The sequence below is a fragment of the Lacerta agilis genome, chromosome 9 (assembly GCF_009819535.1).
Source record: "Lacerta agilis isolate rLacAgi1 chromosome 9, rLacAgi1.pri, whole genome shotgun sequence".
In the NCBI taxonomy this organism is placed as follows: Eukaryota; Metazoa; Chordata; class Lepidosauria; order Squamata; family Lacertidae; genus Lacerta; species Lacerta agilis.
The window spans coordinates 35,034,225-35,052,883 of NC_046320.1; the positions used below are offsets into that span (position 1 = coordinate 35,034,225).

At 41.2% G+C, this 18,659-nt stretch overlaps 1 protein-coding gene across 1 annotated transcript; it reads left to right on the top strand.

Moving 5' to 3' along the window:
• The first annotated feature begins 4,974 nt into the window (after positions 1–4,974).
• On the top strand, positions 4,975–14,044 carry FGG (fibrinogen gamma chain). The gene is made up of 10 exons (XM_033160168.1): positions 4,975–5,169; positions 5,280–5,330; positions 5,642–5,825; positions 5,928–6,021; positions 6,693–6,823; positions 9,185–9,318; positions 9,436–9,620; positions 11,376–11,653; positions 12,622–12,788; positions 13,617–14,044. Exons 1-10 carry the CDS (start codon positions 5,107–5,109, stop codon positions 13,629–13,631), a joined length of 1,302 nt encoding a protein of 433 aa, XP_033016059.1. The 5' UTR covers positions 4,975–5,106; the 3' UTR covers positions 13,632–14,044.
• The last annotated feature ends 4,615 nt before the right edge of the window (positions 14,045–18,659 follow it).

Below are 18,659 nucleotides of genomic sequence, written 5' to 3' on the forward strand. Positions count from 1 at the left end.
TGTGCTCCGGAAGCTGGGGCATGAACTAAGCAAAGAAAATTAAAATCTGATGTTGACAAATGCTTCCAAATTTTGTTCTTTGTATGAGTACATGAATGCAAAGGCTGGGACAGCTCAGTAGGTACAGCGTGAGACTCTTAATGTCACAGTTGTAGGCTCAAGCCCTACGTTGGGCAAAATAAGACTGCATTATTGAGGGTTAGACTAGATGACCCTCATGGTCCCTACCAACTATGCAATTCTATGATTCTATGAATGCAACCACACCTTACAAACTCTGGAAGACATAGAAACTACAGCAGAAAAAAATACTATTGTATTTCTAATGCTATTATCAAATTGTCTCCTTTATAATCTTAAAATGCAGTTAAATCTTCAATCAGACTTGTTGAATAAAACTCATGTGATTGCTATAAAGGGATGTAATTTTCCCTCCTCTGAATTTGGTTTGAATGCTGCACTACTGTATGTGTAGTCATGCAATATTTTGTTGTCTCTATTGCCGGGAGAAGCATATAGCAACAAAATGAGTATTTTCAAAATAAAATTGGTAATGAATATTTTCTTTCGATATACAGTATACTGTGTTATGTTTTAATAGACTTCCTCAGATAGGGATAGAAACCTGGGTAGGATGAACTGTTTGTGTTGGCATGCTTATTTGTGGTATGAGAAGGTTAAAGTTCATAAAGCTTTTCTGAGCCATGTTATAAGGAAAGCGGTATATGAAGTATGGGATAAATATAAAAAAATTGGAACAAAAAACACCATGGTGGCTCTCTCCACTTGAAGCAATATCGGTGAAAATAAAGAATATGAGAAATGATTGGGCAACATATAAAGAATTATTAAATGAAGTAGATCAGGATTTAAAACTAAGGAGTTTTGAAGATATAAGGTAATTAGTAGCAGATTGGTTGCAATATTACCAACTCTATGAAGTTTTTAAGTTGGATAAAAAGAAGAGTTTTTCCCCCAAATAAAACATCCCAGTTCAAAAGGAAACTGTTAGAAAATAAAATTAAGCTAATTTCTAAAATGTATAAACTTTTATTAGAGTGGCAAATCGGTTAGGATCCACTGGGCCAAGGATTTTGGTTATAACATTAAATTAGCAGCATGGGAGAGACTATGGACAACAGGACTGAAATTTACAGCATGTTATACTCTGAAGGAGAATTATATGAAAATGATGTATCGTTGGTATTTAACTCCTAGCAAATTAGCTAAGATGTACAAAGCAAAGTCTAAAATGTTCTGGAAAGGTAAAGAAAAAGAGGGTACTTTTATAATTTGTGGTGGTCATGTAAGATAATGAAAGACTTCTGGGAAATGATATATAATGAACTGGGGGGAAAAGTTGAAAATAACTTTTCCTATGAAACCAGAAGATTTTCTTTTAGGTATTATAGGACCAGAGATCCCGAAGGACCAGATGAAACTATTTATGTGCACAACGACGGCTGCACGGACTCTCTTAGCCCAGAATTGGAAAGATGATACATCTCCAACCAAAGAAGTTGGTTGAACTATGCTGAGATGACAAAATTGATGAACTATGCTGAGATGGCCAAACTTACAGGAAGAATTAGAAACCAGGAAGAGGAGGTCTTTGATAAAGAATGGGGAAGGTTTATAATTTATTTGAAAAGCCATTGTAAACAATTACATACATTGGTAGGATTGACAGAAAACTTGTATTAAAAAAAATTGAACTGTGGATTGACAAAGGGTTTATAAAAATAGAGCTATGAAAGATATGGAAAGGGGGGAAATCATTACATTAAGATCCACAAAGTGGGGGGGGGAGTCAAAAGGGATTGTGTCATTGTTTATGTAAAATAGAAAATGCAAAAATAAAATTTATTTTTAAAAGGATGTACAGTAGTACCTCGGTTTAAGAACAGCCCTGTTTATGAACTATTTGGTTTAAGAACTCCGCAAAACCGGAAGTAGTGTCCCGGTTTGCAAACTTTACCTTGGTTTACAAACGGAAGCCGAATGGTGGAAGGGCACCGGTGGTGGGAGGCCTCATTAGGGAAAGCGTGCCTCGGTTTAAGAACAGCTTTGGTTTAGGAACGGACTTCTGGAATGGATTAAGTTTGTAAACCGAGGTACCACTGTGTTGTTTGTGGAGTGGCTAGCAGAGGGCAGAGAGACTCTCAAATCCTGCCCAAGGACCAGATTGGATGTGTGCAAGCAAGAGACTGGCAGGTGGGCAGAGACGCAGAGTACACCCCAAACAATGGCTCTGCCGGCCAGGAAGAAAAAAACCAAGGTGGGTGAGTAAGTGCGGGTGGCAAAACACTACGAGCAGCCATGCAAGCTCTTTCCTCCTGCTCTATCCCGCTCTTTTTGCGTTATTTTGGCACTGTTTCTTGGTTATTATTATTCATTTATATGTTGCCCATCTGTCTGGGTTGCCCCAGCCACTCTGAGCAGCTTCCAACAAATTATAAAACAAAAACTTCCCTATATAGGGCTGCCTATACATGGTTCAAAACATTCATTTATTTATTTATTTATTTATTTATTTATTTATTTATTTCACAGTGATGCACATGGGGGGGGGGGTTGGTTGCCTGTACAAGTTCTGATTCCATTCTAAAACAGGAGCTCTAAACTTCAGTCTTCACGTTAACACAACGTACAACTTCCATCCCATCACTGCTGTGGTGCACAATATGTTCTGCGAGCGTCCTAACTTATTGCCTAAGTTTCTGGACTGCCTTATAAACAGATATTTCCATGGACTTCCGGTATCACTTTAAAAAAACAAACAAACCCAAAAGTTAATCTTAACAGGAATGTTCAGGATAACTTTCCAATGTCCCTTTGAAAGAAAAGGCAACAAAGATCGGCTCAAACCTATGTACACAACCAATGGGATTTATAAAGTTTGACCTAAAAACTAACCAAATACCATTTTTACCTTTCTTATCAGTTTGAGAAAGGTACATGAGTATCTAGGCTTAAGAAATCTGCCTTCCATCTCCATTTGCATTAATCATTCAGGAGTTGTTTGAGAAATCAGTCAATAAACCACAAAAGGGTCAAACTTGCTCAATTCAGTACACAAAGGGATTCACTTTGGCCTCTACAAATGAACTGCCCATTCTTCTATTTTCTAAAGATTTGTCTCTATAAGGACACCTTAGCAAAACCAAAAGCACTTTGAATGGCAAAGTAAATGCTGCCAGGGTCTTTATTAAATGTAGCAAATTGCCTCTCTTCTCACTCTCTCTTATTTATTTATTTATTTATTTATTTATTTTGATCAACATGACAACAAATCTATGAAGAAGAGTAAGGAGCATCTTGGTTTGTGCCAAAATTTTATCAAGAGATTTTAAGGATCAGCGTTATTTCACAGGTTTATTGCCCAAAGCAACAACACTGTATTTACTTACTTAATTACAGTGGTGCCTCGCAAGATGAAATTAATTCGTTCTGCGAGTGCTGTCGTATAGCGAATTTTTCGTCTTGCGAAGCACCAATGGGGGAATAGTGGTTTGACGGGGGGGGGGGAATCGGAAATTTTTCCGTCTTGCGAGGCAAGCCCATTGAAAAATTTGTCTTGCGAGACAGCCTTTCGCTAGCGAATGCCTTTCGTCTAGCGAGTTTTTCGTCTAGCGAGGCATTCGTCTAGCGAGGTACCACTGTACTTACTTACTTAATTGTTAAGAAAAGAAAAGCAAACAACCCAATAAGCGGTTTACAAAATTCAGTGGTGCCAGAAATCTTTTGGCAGGATAACTAACTTGAGCTTTTTCAGCCAAAGGGCTTCATTCCCTCATAGGCAACTTTCTGTGGCACTGCATGGCAGTGGTTGGCAGGTCCGCGGGCAAAAGTGGGTGAAGCAAATATGGGACTCTTCCCTTTGTACACAAGGCTACATGCTAACTGTGCAAATGCCAGAAGTTTCTGCATCCACGTGCATCAAGATGCATTTTTTCAGTCCAAGCACAGGCAAAAGCACTTGAGAAGGGTACAGAGCAGGGCAAGTGAGGGATGTTGCTAGATGCGGGTGTGTAGCCTCGCTAGAGGCCTGAGGGCCAAAGAGAGAGAGGCCCCACAGCCTCAGGTTCCCCACCTCAGATGTCTCCAGCTTTGTAGAGCAGCTCATTCTTCCCAGGTGTGGGATCTTCTTGAAGTGATACCACTCAGAAAGAATGCGGCACTCTGCAAACCCTGCCTGGAGCCTCCACAGGCCCAGATGACATTTATCAGGTGGTTTGGCCTTGTTTGGTGGACTTTTAAAGAAACAAATAGTCAGCGCAGGGGAGCCCAAGTAATATCAGGTCTGTGGCGTAGGGAGAGGGGACCTTTCTTGCTCAGAATCCGATCACATTGGTGTCAATGGGAGCTTTCCGCCCACAGCAAATAACCTAGAGGGGTTCGTGCACAAGAACTCCAGGATTCTGTTCCAGCTCAGGGGAACCACACACCAGCTATTTGTTTTTTTAAGCATCAGCCGCACAGAAACACTTTCCATGCTGCTACATCCCCAAGACTCATACCTTCCAAAATTTCCCAAACCTTTTAAGTTTATACCAATAATTTTTAAAGGCCACACAGGGGTCGCAGAGCATAGCATAAGCCGTTTTCCAAAATAATGCATTCATATGGAGCTGTTTGAACTTTGTGGTGGCGGACGTAGACTCTTCTTGCAATCTTTGCTATCTGTGATCATCAGGCCCTTCAGAGATACAGGTCACTTAGTGCAAGTGGTTCCTGTAAGTGATTGCTCCATAGGGCAACTTGTGCATCTTCTACAACCTTTTTTCTTTTTGTTGTTGTTGTTGTTCCCTGCAAAGGAGGACTTGTGGACATGGGTGCTGAGTGAGAAATGCACTGGTGCTAAAAATGGGAAGAACAGGCAACGGATCCCGGAAACACCCCCGCAAGGTCAGGAAGAGGCTGCCCTCCCTCCCCGCTCTCTCCCCGCCTATTTACAATACCGTGTCCACCCACTGTGTCCCACCTGATCCCTTAAGCTGCTGCTGTGCAGTTCAGAGAGCAATATCAGGTCCCTGACGCTTGCAAAACCTCACTGATTAAGCACTGCCTCTTCAGTGCTTGGGAAGTCACAGAGCCACAGGCACGATGAAACCAAGGTTCAACATCTGGCTGCCTCTCCTGTCTTTCCTTTTTTCAACTTGCAGCACAGTAAGTGTAGCAGGGAAGGGTAGCAACCTCTTAAAGAAACGGCTGAAATAGCTGCCATAGTAGCAAAATCACTGAAAGTCTCATTCTATTTTATTTATTATTTTACATAGTATGATGTTCCTGTGACCCGTGATAACTGCTGCATCTTGGATGATCGATTTGTAAGTCAATATCTCTTGTTATTCCTGCGCTTCTTACCAATATGGTTACTACTGGCATGTTGGCATGCGTATTCCTTTGTGAAGCAGTTGTTAAAATGTGTGGCTGCTTTTGACGTTGGCTACAGACTTCATGCAATATTTTAAAATAAGCTCATTTATCTTTGTGTTTTAAGCTCTCCTCTTGTCTAGCCTACAAGGAGGTGATTAATATTCATCAGGTTCTGCATGTGTGGGGCATGAAAAATTATATAGTCAGGCTGTTAAATATTTCTTCTTCTGCAGTGTGATTTAAAAGTTCTCTTTTCCTGTAGGGTAGCTTTTGCCCCACCACATGTGGCATTGCAGATTTCTTGAATACATATCAGCCTACAGTGGATCGAGATCTCCGGATACTTGAACAAATCCTGGAGCAGATCTCTAACTCTTCAGATTTAACGGACCAACTGATATCTCAGATTCGTCGGGTGTACATCGGAGCCCCTCAAACTCAGCCAAGTGAGAATGCAAAGGCTGATACAGTGGAAAAATTCCTTTATTTCCCAGTTCACTTAGCAGCACAGCGCTAACATTTTGCATGCTTTTGTTCCTGTTCCCCAGATGTGATTCCAGGTTATACTCAAAAGTCCAGAGAAATCATTGATGAAATCATCAGATATGAAAACATCGTTGTGGCCCATGAAAATACAATACAGTATGTATCTTCTGTTACTGCAGCTTTGAGGACTCTACTTAAACTCACTGCTTCGCTTCCTCAATGAAGTTCCGCTGATGTGTAAAAGAAAATGTGTGTGTTCTTATAACTTAATCTGTGTAAACAGACAAGTTGTTTGCTTAGTTAAGGTTTATCACCTAATCAAGCTATTTACTTGTTTAAAGTTATAATCCAACCAAGAGAATTAAGCTATCTGTGTAGCTACAGCTCCTATACCTGTTTACTTAGAAGCAAGCCTCACTTACTACATTGGGGCTAACTTTTGAATAAACCTGTTTAATCAGAGTACACCAGATGCTTCTTACACATCTAAAGAGCACAGATACAACCATCTGTTATTCCTCCAGTGAGCTCAAGGCAGCAGACGTGGAGGCATGCAGTACAATTATTCTTTTAGGTCATATTAGTGCAGAAAAACAAACACTTGCTCCTAGTATACTGACTGCATCGAGGGGAGAGAGGGGTCCCTCACTGGACCTGTGCCAAGCTCTGTGCCTTCAGTGGACAGTTTGCTAGACATGCAGAGAGTGAAGTAACTTGAGATAAGACATGATTCTCTGCCCCCCGCCTGCCTCCTCACAGTCTAAATGAATTCAGCTTCAACTATTGTTCCAATAAACCTGTCCTGTATTGGGTTTTTCAATTGCTAGGCAACTGACAGACTTGCTGATTTTGAACAATAACAATATTCAACATTTGAAGCAGAAGGCTGCTCAGCTCGAGGCACAATGCCAACAGCCATGCAGAGACACTGTCCAGATACAAGAATTAACTGGAAGAGGTAAGAGTGAGAGCATAGTACCTGTTTGATGAATTGTGTGCCATCACTTCCATCTTTTTGAGATGGCTAATAGCTCTTTTTTTGGGGGGGGGGGACTTAATCTGTTCCAGATTATGAAGTCCACTCAATTCGAATACACACACACACACACACACACACACACACACACACACACATTAATGGGAAGTTACAGTGACAAGATAATGCCAGTTTGATATACAGTGGTACCCTAAATTTCTATGGAAAGGCACTGCAGTTGGCTAATTGGCCTTTTTATAAACTTATTCTTGAGCATGAAGCCCATCCATTTGAGAACATATTCTTAAATCTGAAAGAACTGGGTGTGGGCACAAGGACTGTGGGTTTGAGATCAATAGAAATAACTCTTTATTTGACAGTTGTCAATAGAAAATGGTTTCATCCCTAAAGCATGGAAACAAAACAACTTTCTTCTAGTGACTTCTTCAGATCCAGATGGGCTTAAGTCCAGGCTAACATCTATGGGTTGTCATTCTGTTCTCACTCCAAGTCTAACCACAATTATTCATAGTTTCCGTTGATGTTTGCAGCATATGCTCACAAATAAGTAAATTTAAAAGTGGAGCCTTGAGGTCAACATGTTTACTGCATTGTATCTACTTGTGTCCTTCCACTGATGGAATCCTTTTTGAATGCAGCACAGACTTCCATCAGCTTAAGGTAGTTTTTGCAAAGCTTCCCTTTCACTTGAAGTTCCCCACATCACCTACCAAACTGTTTCAAAATGACCCCCCCCCCCCAAAAAAAAAACATTTGGAGCAGTTGCAAGAGGCCTCATCTCCTTCCCATTAGTGGAAGTCCTGGCTGGACCAATGAGAGGAGAGAGGCAACTCGTGGTATTTTCTGAAGGTCCAAAAGCTTTGCTTGACCTATAAAATTATCAAAATATCTATCTATATAAGTAAAGAGAAGGAGGGCCATAGCTCAGTTGTAGAGCATCTGCTTTGCTTGCAGAAGGCCCTTGGTTCAATCCCCAGTATCTCCAGGTAGGGCTGGGAATCTCCCCATCTGAAACTCCAAAGAGCCACTGCCAGTCCAGGTAGACCATACTGAGCTAGACGAACCAATGGTCTGACTAACAAGGCAGATCCCTTTATTATTATAAAGTGTGGCTGCATAAAGATCTTTAAAGGATATTTCAAATGTTATGGAAAGCATTGCCAGTATAGCACAATGCATGAAAAATGCGTGCAGATTACAACATGTGATCATTGCATATGCAAAACATAGGGGTTGAGAGCGGCGGCATGGTGAAGTATGCAAAATTTCAAAAGCAGGTTTGTTTTATCTCTTCATCTGCTATTCAGAAGACAACGTGAAACTCTTTCAGGAAAGAGTCTTTGCTTTTGCTTCTACCTTCTCAACATTTCCACATAGCGTTTTAGCAACCAGTGCTGGTGCCATTATCAGTAAAACAGTAATAGTGATGATGTTAGTGATGATGATGATGATGATAATAATAATAATATTTATTTAATACTTGAATGGAATCCTATGAGCAGCCATAGGATGACATTACTGTTATTGATTTTAATCAGTTGTAGAAATGCAAATGTTTTTGTTGTTTTGTTTGATTCGGTTACTTAGTGCAGCACCTATGAAGTAGAGTTTCAAAGTACTATATTTGTTGTTGGATCCTATATTGGTAATCATTGCCATTTGACACACACGTTATTGTGCACTAGGGCTGCAGAGCAGGCTATCAATGAATTATTATCACTGCAGCTCAGACTATCAATGGAATTAGCTTGTTATAAATACAAACACAACCCAGGCAACCGCATATTGTAAATGCAAAGGCATAGGTTTACATCTGAGTTTCAAGAGGAGAAATCTTGGTCACAACTTTGTAGGTTAATACAGTTCCAAGAAAACCACATTTCAGTGCAAACGAATAGGAACATAACTCCTATTCTGCAGACTTGCTATGAATAATGTAGGTACACCTCAGTGTCCAAAGCATTTTGTTAACAGTCTTTAAATTATGTACTCCAGAACAGTTTCCACATAGAGCAGAAACCAGTGGTTTGAGGGGTGTGGCTTGTGTGGGGTAGTGGACATAATATCAGGCTTTGTCTTAGGCCAGGGAGACTTGGGTTCAAATCCCTGTTCAGCCTAAGCTACTTCATGTGGTTGTTGAGAGATTAAACCGAGGGAAAATACACTGTGCGTATTGCCCTGAGTTCTTTGGGTAAAGCACTGGAGAAGAATGCAAATTATAACTATTGAGGTATGTGGAGTATTCGGTCTTGTTTAGTTAAAATGTGAATACCATAGACCGCAGTTTCACTAGTATATGTTGCTCCTGTTTCTTCATTATAGATTGTCAAGACATTGCAAATAAAGGTGCCAGGCAAAGCGGTCTCTACTTCATCAAACCTCTCAAAGCCAAGGAGCAGTTCCTGGTCTATTGTGAAATTGATACACTAGGAAACGGGTGGACGGTTTTCCAGAGGGTATGTGGTCTGCAAAGCGAATGTGTGGCACGCATTACATATAAGAGAAAATCAGTCGTATAAAATGAATACTAATCCTGCTCATTTCCCTTTCCTACCTCTCGAATTCCTTATCAGAGGCTTGATGGGAGTGAAGATTTTAATAAAAACTGGATTCAGTACAAAGAAGGCTTTGGGCACCTGTCACCAAACGACCAAACAGAATTCTGGCTAGGAAATGAGAAGGTTCATCTGATAACCACTCAGTCTAATGTTCCATATGCCTTGCGAATAGAGCTGGAGGACTGGAGTGGCCAGAAAAGGTATTCCTCCAAGAGGATTTCTTCAGTAGTTCATGACTCTTATGCTAGTGGTGGTCAAACATTGGCTTATTAACTTACATGCTCCTTCCAGGAGGAACAATGGGGATTTCCCCTTCCCAAACTTCACATTTTCTTTCCATGATAACTTTGTACCAGGGCCGTCTTCATGGGGCAAAGATACCCCCCCCCCCGTTTCCCAGAGTTGCCGACCTTTTTACGGCGCTGCCGGCAGCTTTGCGAGGATGGAGGAGGTGGGCAGCAGCTGGAGGGCGGCTCCTCTGGCGGGGAAGAGGCTGAGGCTCCGGGCATGGCGCTGCTTCAGCAAGACGGGTGAGGGTGGCGAGCTGATGCCGGGAGGCACCACACCCAGCCTCCGGCTCTTCCCTGGCGCCTGTACCATGGTGGCCATGGCAAACAGAGGCTCCGGGCGCAGCGCTGCTTCGGCACGGCATGGCGGAGGCGGGCGAGGGCAGTGAGCTGATGCCAGGAGGCGCCGTGTCCAGCCTCCGCCTCTTCCCTGGCACCCTCCAGAACTTGCCGCCCTGGTGCCCCGCGCCACTTGTCTCTATGGGCAAGACGCCCCTGCTTTGTACCTGCTGGAAACACTGCATTTGGCTCAGAAGGTTAAGAGGAAATAAAAGCAGGAACACACATGAGGCCTCCCCGCAAAAGGGCATCCCAGGGAGTAAAGGATGGGTGAGTGGGGTCTGACCAGAGGCCTGGAGGGGAAAGTGAAGCAACAGTTGTCTAGAGAGAGGTACAATGGTACCAATGGAAGCAGGGAAGGAGGGCTTTGTGAGGGAAGGAAGAAGAGGTAGATGCAGGATCTGTGTATGACCATTGCTGGGGTAGAGGAACTGTAGCAGCAAAGGCTTGGTGTCTTGTGACTTGTTGGGGGCTGGTAAGTGCAGCAGAAAGGGCTATGTGCTGCCTGGTTCTTTGTTGCAGGACATCATTGCTCTTAGACTTTGGAACTCTGGCTATCCAAAGTTTGCACTGTACAGTTGCCAAATTCTAAGGTATAAACTAGATCATTCTGCTTGTCCTCTTCGCCCATCCATGCCCCCACTCCAGGTCTGTGGGCCAAAGTCTGCAAAGAGGGCTCTTGCTTTGTCAACACCTGGCAAGCCTGTTATGCTGCGCCTTCATCATTCTGTCCATTTCCTACCAGCCAATACGAGCCTTAAGGCTGCTGTTGGTTTCTCTAGATTCTGCTGCTTCCTGCAACAGGTGATCCAGGCTCCTTCCCAGCAGCCAATCTGACATTGATACGTGTTCCGGCCATTAGTCCACAGCACTAATGAAAAGATCACTGGGTTGTCCCCAGTGTTCTTTTACCTGACAATGTTCCACTGAAGAGCATAAAAAGCACAATTATATTTGTTTAAAATAGCAAATTTTTAATTATAGAAGCAGGTAAAGTTTGTGTACTATGTTATGACCCAGGGATGGTTTGCATCCCATCTCTCAAACAAGCTCTAGTTTACTCCCGCAGTAACCATAATAGCAGAAAACTGCTTTACTATGGTGCCCAGAGCAGAGGAGTGCGATCAAGTCCTCTACATTTATAGACCTGCTAAGATGAAGTACTCGGCAGGCAGCTGTTTTAGACAGTTTCTGCGCACATGCCCCCATTTTGTACTCTTGAAATGCCTGCACCACGTAATATAATTAACGGACATGTCTGAGGAATCAAAAGTAAAAGACACTTAACGCTAGTAAAATTTGGAACGTTTAACTTTCTCCTTTCTACAGCTATGCAGATTACGCCCACTTCAAAGTGGGAACTGAAGCAGACAAGTATCGCCTGACTTACGCCTTCTTTTCTGGTGGTGAGGCTGGTGATGCCTTTGACGGCTTTGATTTTGGAGATGATCCAAGTGACAAATTCTTCACATCCCACAATGGAATGCAGTTCAGCACACAGGACAACGACAATGATAAATTTGATGGCAACTGTGCTGGACAGGACGGATCTGGGTGGTGGATGAACAGATGTCATGCTGCTCACCTCAATGGCAAATATTATCAAGGTAACACTATGAACTTTCGGCTTGCTCCAAGTCCTCTCCCCCGCCCCCAAACCTTTGAAGGCGGACAGGTAACAGGGACCTGACTCACCCCATCTCAGGTTTCAGAAAGAGTTGGGCAAACATAGACACCTCCTCACATAATCTGGAAATAGATTCAACAAAAGTGAACCCTAGGCTCACTGAAAATAGTGCAACATACTTCTGAGTTAACATGCATAGGTTGCACCTTTAAGCACTTTTCTGTCCCATTGATTTCAATAAGAGAGAAATCAATACAACTTTGATATGCTAGCCTTTGGCTACAGCAAGTTTGCAGGCGCTTCAGTTTTTCCAGGATCAAGTATCTGCTGCGCTGCGAATCTGGATGGCCAGGTATATGCATTTTCCTGTGGTGTAAACCATTTATGATTCTGAGGTAACTTGACATAGGAAACTTTAACACTGAAATGGTGCTATTAGCTTGTCAATTGACTCCTTACAGATCACACACGTGCAATTAAGAATTGTAATTACAAAGTACGTCCCCTTCATCTAACTTCAGAAACTTACTTCTGAATAAGCCTGAAAAGGAACCATTTGCTTGTTAATCGACATTTTACATATCACATATTTATTGTGTGTATAACTAAGTGCAGTGCTTTTTTTCTTTAAAAAATGTTTAGGGCTACTCTCATTTTCCTACTCGTATTGAAATACTGCCCCTTAATGAGGCCAAACTTAGATTCACAAAATGTTTAGGGGTATGCATTCCCCCCCCCCCCCGAAAAAAGCACTGACTAAGTGTTCTTATTATGAAATGTCCCATTCAACTCAGTGGAACTGACTTCTGAATAAACAAGTTTAGCAACTTGCTGCAGAATTGCTGGGGGCACAGAGGAGGTTAAAGTTAAGTGCAGCTTATCTTCTCATTCTGTAAAAATAATCTTACCATCCACTTACATAATATTATGTTGCTGCTTGTATTTTAGGTGGTTCTTACACAGAGAAAGATGCTGGTCCGAGTGGTTATGACAACGGCATCATTTGGGCAACCTGGCGAAGTCGGTGGTATTCCATGAAGAAGACATCGATGAAGATCATTCCATTCTCCAGGCTTTCAGCAGTAACAGGAGGGCAAGCTGGAGGAGTAAAAGAGGTTATTATTATTATTATTTAGTTTCTTTACCTTGCCAAAGCAACCGAAAGAAAAATGGCCTGGCACCTAAAGATAATATGCAATGAAGGTGCCAGAGGAACCTCACTGGGAAGAGCATTCCAAAAGTGGGGAGCCACCACAGAAAAGGCCCGTTCTCATGTTGCCACCCTCCAGACCTCTCGTGGAGGAGGCACTTGAAGAAGGGCCTCAGATGATGATTGCAGGGTCCAGGTAAGTTTATATGGGGAGAGACTCTTTGGGGAGAGGTTCATAAGGGGAGAGGCTGGATTAGGAGGCCGAGGAGACATTTAGGAAGACAGCAAAGTCAACTGAAAATTTAATTAATGGAAGCATTGCACCTGAACAATGTTAAGAGCACTTTACTGGTGTCTTATGGAAAATATGCTCAGAGCTATTTCATTCTGATTACTGTTCTATCACATTAAAATCAAAATGGCATATAGATGTGTGTAACAAACACATGGAACCTGCTGCCATGTGATGTGGTGTCGGAACTCTAGCTGAGAATGGCTTTACAATAGGACTAGACAAATTTCCTGGTGGATCATTCTATTGAAGCCATCATTCAGCCATGATAACTAAACAGAACCTCCATGTTCAAAATAAGTGTATCTTTGAATCCCAAACTGGAGTGGGGATTGTTGTCTGTTATGGTTTTCCAAAGATGCTGAATTAATAATATCTTTGGTTGGAAATAGCAGGGCTCTTTTGTTTTTGTTTTCACAAAATCCTCTTTATAGATGTATGTTATTCAGTCTTTTCTCAGGAGAAAAATGACAGCTGTTCCTTTTTCTTTCTTTCTTATAGGTTGGAGATGTTTAAAAGAACATTTTTAACAAAGATTTAACTGGTCAAGTTCACAAACTTTTATAAAATGCTACTCTGAAGTTCACAAAGCATCCAAAATGTAGCATCTGGAACTAGAAGCAAATCATTAAATGTTCATTTCCGCCCTCCAATAAAAGACATTCATTGCTCACGTTTCCCGCTGCATATTCACAGTTGCACAATTTTGCACAAGGTTGTGGAAAACTGAATAGCTCACAAGTTTAAAAGCCTGAATCCTGAAGTTCTCCAGATTGTGTCTGTATGCAACAATGGTATAGCAAAATCCACATGCAAGAAAACATAGGCAAAAACTGTTCTAGATTAGAACCGCTATTTGTAGTTATTGTTCAATATTTCTCCTCCGTATATATTTGAATAAATATTAATAAATAAAAATGTACTATTAATTGTTTCTCAACTGCCACAATAATTGAAAGGAATTCGGCAAATGTTCAGAATTGTCTTCAAAAGATTGTTTATAAATCTGTAAATGTGCTCCTAGCTTTATTCATCAGCACCCTATATTGTTCAATGAGAAACAATACCATACAAAGCCCAATCTATTACATATAGTTGACTGCCCTTTATTTAATGTCACCTATGGCTCCAGTACTTTGGCCACCTCATGAGAAGAGAAGACTCCCTAGAAAAGATCCTGATGTTGGGAAAGATGGAGGGCACAAGGAGAAGGGGACGACAGAGGATGAGATGGTTGGACAGTGTTCTCGAAGCTACTAACATGAGTTTGGCCAAACTGCGAGAGGCAGTGAAGGATAGGCGTGCCTGGCGTGCTCTGGTCCATGGGGTCACGAAGAGTCGGACACGACTGAACGACTGAACAACAACAAATGTTTTATTTGAGATGGACCACTGATGCAAATTGATTTTGTGAATAAAAGCACCAAATTACCAGATTTGGCAATTTAATAACCAAACTCATCTCACTGAATCCCTTATTGTTAGGTAAAGATGTTTGTGTAGTAAATGATACCCCACCCATTCACATTTAAAACAAATTATTCTTCCCTTGTTATTTATTCATATTCCAGAAATTACTTCAGTTTCTTTTAATGGAATAGGAACAGTGCTTTATGAACCACACTGTTTTAATTAGGAATAAAATATACTTGCACCAAACACTTTATAGACTGAAATTAACCACTAGTGAGTTTTCAAATTGGTTAAATCTTAGTGAAGATCTGACAGATACACAGAACTGGCTCACTAAAGCTCATTCTTCAAGAAGCATCAACATAATAAGGCTAAGACTCAAGCTGCCACTATTTAAGGCAAAATTATCTCATCTATGATACCTTGATTTGTGCAGTTGTATCTGTGTTACTTCTAGTTTGCTTTGGCACAAACATCATACTACCTTCCCGGATATGTTGCTAAATCTATTATATGGAAACATGGTGTTAAAATAAAAAGCGTTTGCATTGCTCTGAATATTGTGATATAGCATCAACTATATATCAGGTATCAATCCAGATAAGGACAGTTGGAATTAATTAATGGGTTGGATCCATATCTGCCATTCTGCAAACAGAAGGGATGTTGACAGACGGCACTGAGATCTAGAAGAGGCTCTTAGAAGATGATGTTGGGTGATTTTGCCAGTTCCTCCTCCTTCTAGCAGTGCCACTTCCCACACGATTCTGGAGGGTCCCACAACTTTAGACATCTGCTCTGCTGATTTGAACAAATCCAACTCAATCCTTGACAGAAGTAGAAAAGCAGATAACTGATGATAGCCCATGAATGGCTATAGCCAAGAAAGGTTAAGCAGAAATATCAGGTATTAATGCAACACAAATGTTATGCAAATCTCTATCCTCTTTTTGGGTAATGGATTTCCTTTTTGCATGCAATGTATAACAGGCCACCTTAGATCAGGTAGGCCTTTCATCTGACCCAGCAGGACTTTTCTTATATACGTGTCTTGACCAACCCCTGCAGAGGAATTTGTAGCAAACACAAGTGAAATTCAAAAATATTGGATCCTGTTATCAACTAGGCAGTTTCATAATATCACTAACCCTGAAATAGTACCTCAGGTTAAGAACTTTGCTTCAGGATGAGAACAGAAATCGCGCAGCCAAGTGGTGACAGCAGGAGGCCCCATTAGCTAATGTGGTACCTCAGGTTAAGATCAGTTTCAGGTTAAGAACGGACCTCCAGAACGAATTAAGTTCTTAACCTGGGGTACCACTGTACATATTAAACAGCAGGCTACTAGGGTGCTTACCTGGTTTGAAACTATGATTCTAGAAACAGAAAGCATGGAAAAAGGTGTCTCCCAAATACACAAACTGTGAACACTACAGGATACAGGGCACAGCAGGAAGTTTAAAACACATGTAGGAAATGAATTGGGAAATAGAAATTGAATATGAATATTGGTTTAAGATCTGGGAGAAATTCCCTTATAAATGTACTTCAGCCGGTATTAAAGAAGTGATGCTGAAAATAATGCAATAAAACTTCCTTATTTTCATAAGAATTCTGTTGGAGTGGATGGGGTGACAGAGGCAACTACTGCCAATGTGGTGGATGTGCCTGAAAAGTGTGATCATTTCGGGACCCGGTGGTTGGTGAAATATACAAGATTTTACCCACCAACACATTACAAGATCCATGGAAGCTGCCTTATTGAACTTATATGAACAAAAAACAGGATCTGACTGATAAACCTTTACTTTGATACTGACTCTTTACAGCACACATGGTTATTGCCATTATGTTCTTTCGGCTTGTAGGGTTCTCAGAGCAATCAGGTGATTCCACTGTGGGAAATAGGATGCTACATTAGATGGATTTTTGATCTGCTCCTAAGATCATATTCAAACCTTCCAAGGACATGCAAAACCTGTTAAAACATTTTGAATAGCCTGTCTACTATGTATATTTAAATATGCATTGCCTTCCAAACATGAGAAATTGAAACTGGAAGACTGAACCAATAGAGCAGAGCTTCCCAAACTGTTCCATGGACCATCAGTTTCATTCCAGAGACCTGTAGGGTCTCAGTGGATTTGTGGTTGACCATGGGAGATGGCACATCCATCACACTGAATATTTATTATGACATTTAATAATTTGTTTATTGCTTCTGTATTTTATTGTATTACAATTTGAATTCTACGGATTTACAATTGCTACAATAGGAGGGCCGTCAGCAATTTTCAAGTGGGAATGACTGCAGTAGACCATTGGAAAGATTGGCAGTTGCATGATAAAATTGTTTTATGAAATAAAAGAAACAGACCCTAGCCACTCTTTTAAAGCAAGCCACTTTCCAGAAGCATGTCACTTCTATCAATAAAAACTTAGAAATTGGAATCTTGTACAAAAAATACCAAAGCCCTTGAAAAATAATCTTCCTGATTCATAGTAACCTTTCCCCCTTTTTCTTTTTTGCACCAAGCACATTGACAAAAATATCATCGGGAAAGACTGAAGTCCCACTGATGTTATGACCACCATGATAGCTGAATGTGTGGCTCATTCAAATAGCTATCTGTCCACAGTCTTGTAACTTTGTAACTCTCCCATTATCACGGTTTATCTTTGGACTGAGCCTATCATTCATTTACTGATAGCGTTTTCAAAATGTGTCCCATATCAAAAGGTTTTTCGATATAGGCATGCACAAAGGTCCTACAAAGATTGGGCATAATTGAACAAATGTTAGTCACAACTAAGAGCAGTAGTATGGTGCAAATTCTTACTGTGTAATTGGTGGGGTCCATCTCTCTCAGAAGGGGCATGATCTGTCCTTGGGGGATCTACTGCAAGGCCTGCAGCCCACATTGGAGTCATAGGTAAGCTGAGAAATGACAAGTTAGGCTGGCTCCATCTTGCAGCAAGCACAACGTGGGTGGGGAAAAGAAGGTAAAGACAGTGCATGTTCCCAATAGTGAGCACTCTATGGCATCACCCTGGTGAAGGGACGTTTACCCAAGACAGTTCTGCAAAGCTTCCCAACTTGAAAGAAACAGGGAAAGGAGCCAACCTTGGGCAACTGAGGATTCACTGATCCTAAAATCTGATGGTTTGAGACTAATGATAAATCAGCAACCTCCTCAGCACCAGCCATAAAGATAGCTAATGCTCTGACCTACAGTGAGGTCACCTGATGGAGGTAGATAGCCTCAGAGGCAAGTTATTCCATTAACTGTTTCATCAGCCACTGTTTTGTGGGGGGGATTTAAGTGTGTCCTCTAAATTTAGTTTTGCACAATTAAAGTAAGTTATAGTTTCTGTCACCATAGTACAAAAATCAACTTTAAAAAATAATCAGACTTTTTGCAGTTTGGAAAGTGATGGGGAAATTCATAGAAAAGTGTGGGGTGAACAAAGGAAGACATATAAAAGCCTCACAAGCAAATCAGGGTGAAATCAGCACAAATTATACTTATCATATAACTGCCCCACAAACAAATCAAAACAAATGCTCAGTAAAGACCAGATATAATCTATTTTTGTGTGTGTAAGCTTTGTACAAGCAAATGAGGATGAATGCTCAATGAACAGGTAATCTGGAGGAGCCAATTGTTTAAAGGAAATTGCAGCCCATCCATGTCTTCATTCCTATTATTGGAAATGAGGCATTTACCCCATTGCTGGCTCTTTCTTCTGGATCCAAACAATAATAGCACAGCACAAAATGGCCATTGTAACCATGTGTTTCCTGTAATGTACTAAGAAGTGACTCTCCATCAATGTTAGAAATGCCAGCTCTAGATCGTTGACATTTGTCAGCGCTGTGTTCTCCCCTATGTGTTCTATCTATCAATTATTCATTTCAAACTTTAGGTCCTCCTTTCCTGGAATAGGGTTGGATTATCCACCCACGCCTGCCTTCCGTGTTTGCTGGAATTGTGCAAATGGACTTCTAGCAAACAAAGCAAGGAGTTTGTGCAACAGACCCCTGGGTCAGCAAACTCAGATGTTGCACTGTGACCCTGCAAACAAAAGGGAAACTAATCATTAATTGTGGGGGAAGATGGATAGTTTAAA

Excerpts from the sequence above, each read along its gene's own strand:
- FGG (XM_033160168.1), top strand. The coding sequence starts at position 5,107 with ATGAAACCAAGGTTCAACATCTGGCTGCCTCTCCTGTCTTTCCTTTTT. Across the intron at positions 5,170-5,279 it reads TTTTTTCAACTTGCAGCACA|TATGATGTTCCTGTGACCCG; the intron begins GTAAGTGTAGCA and ends TATTTTACATAG. Across the intron at positions 6,824-9,184 it reads ACAAGAATTAACTGGAAGAG|ATTGTCAAGACATTGCAAAT; the intron begins GTAAGAGTGAGA and ends TCTTCATTATAG.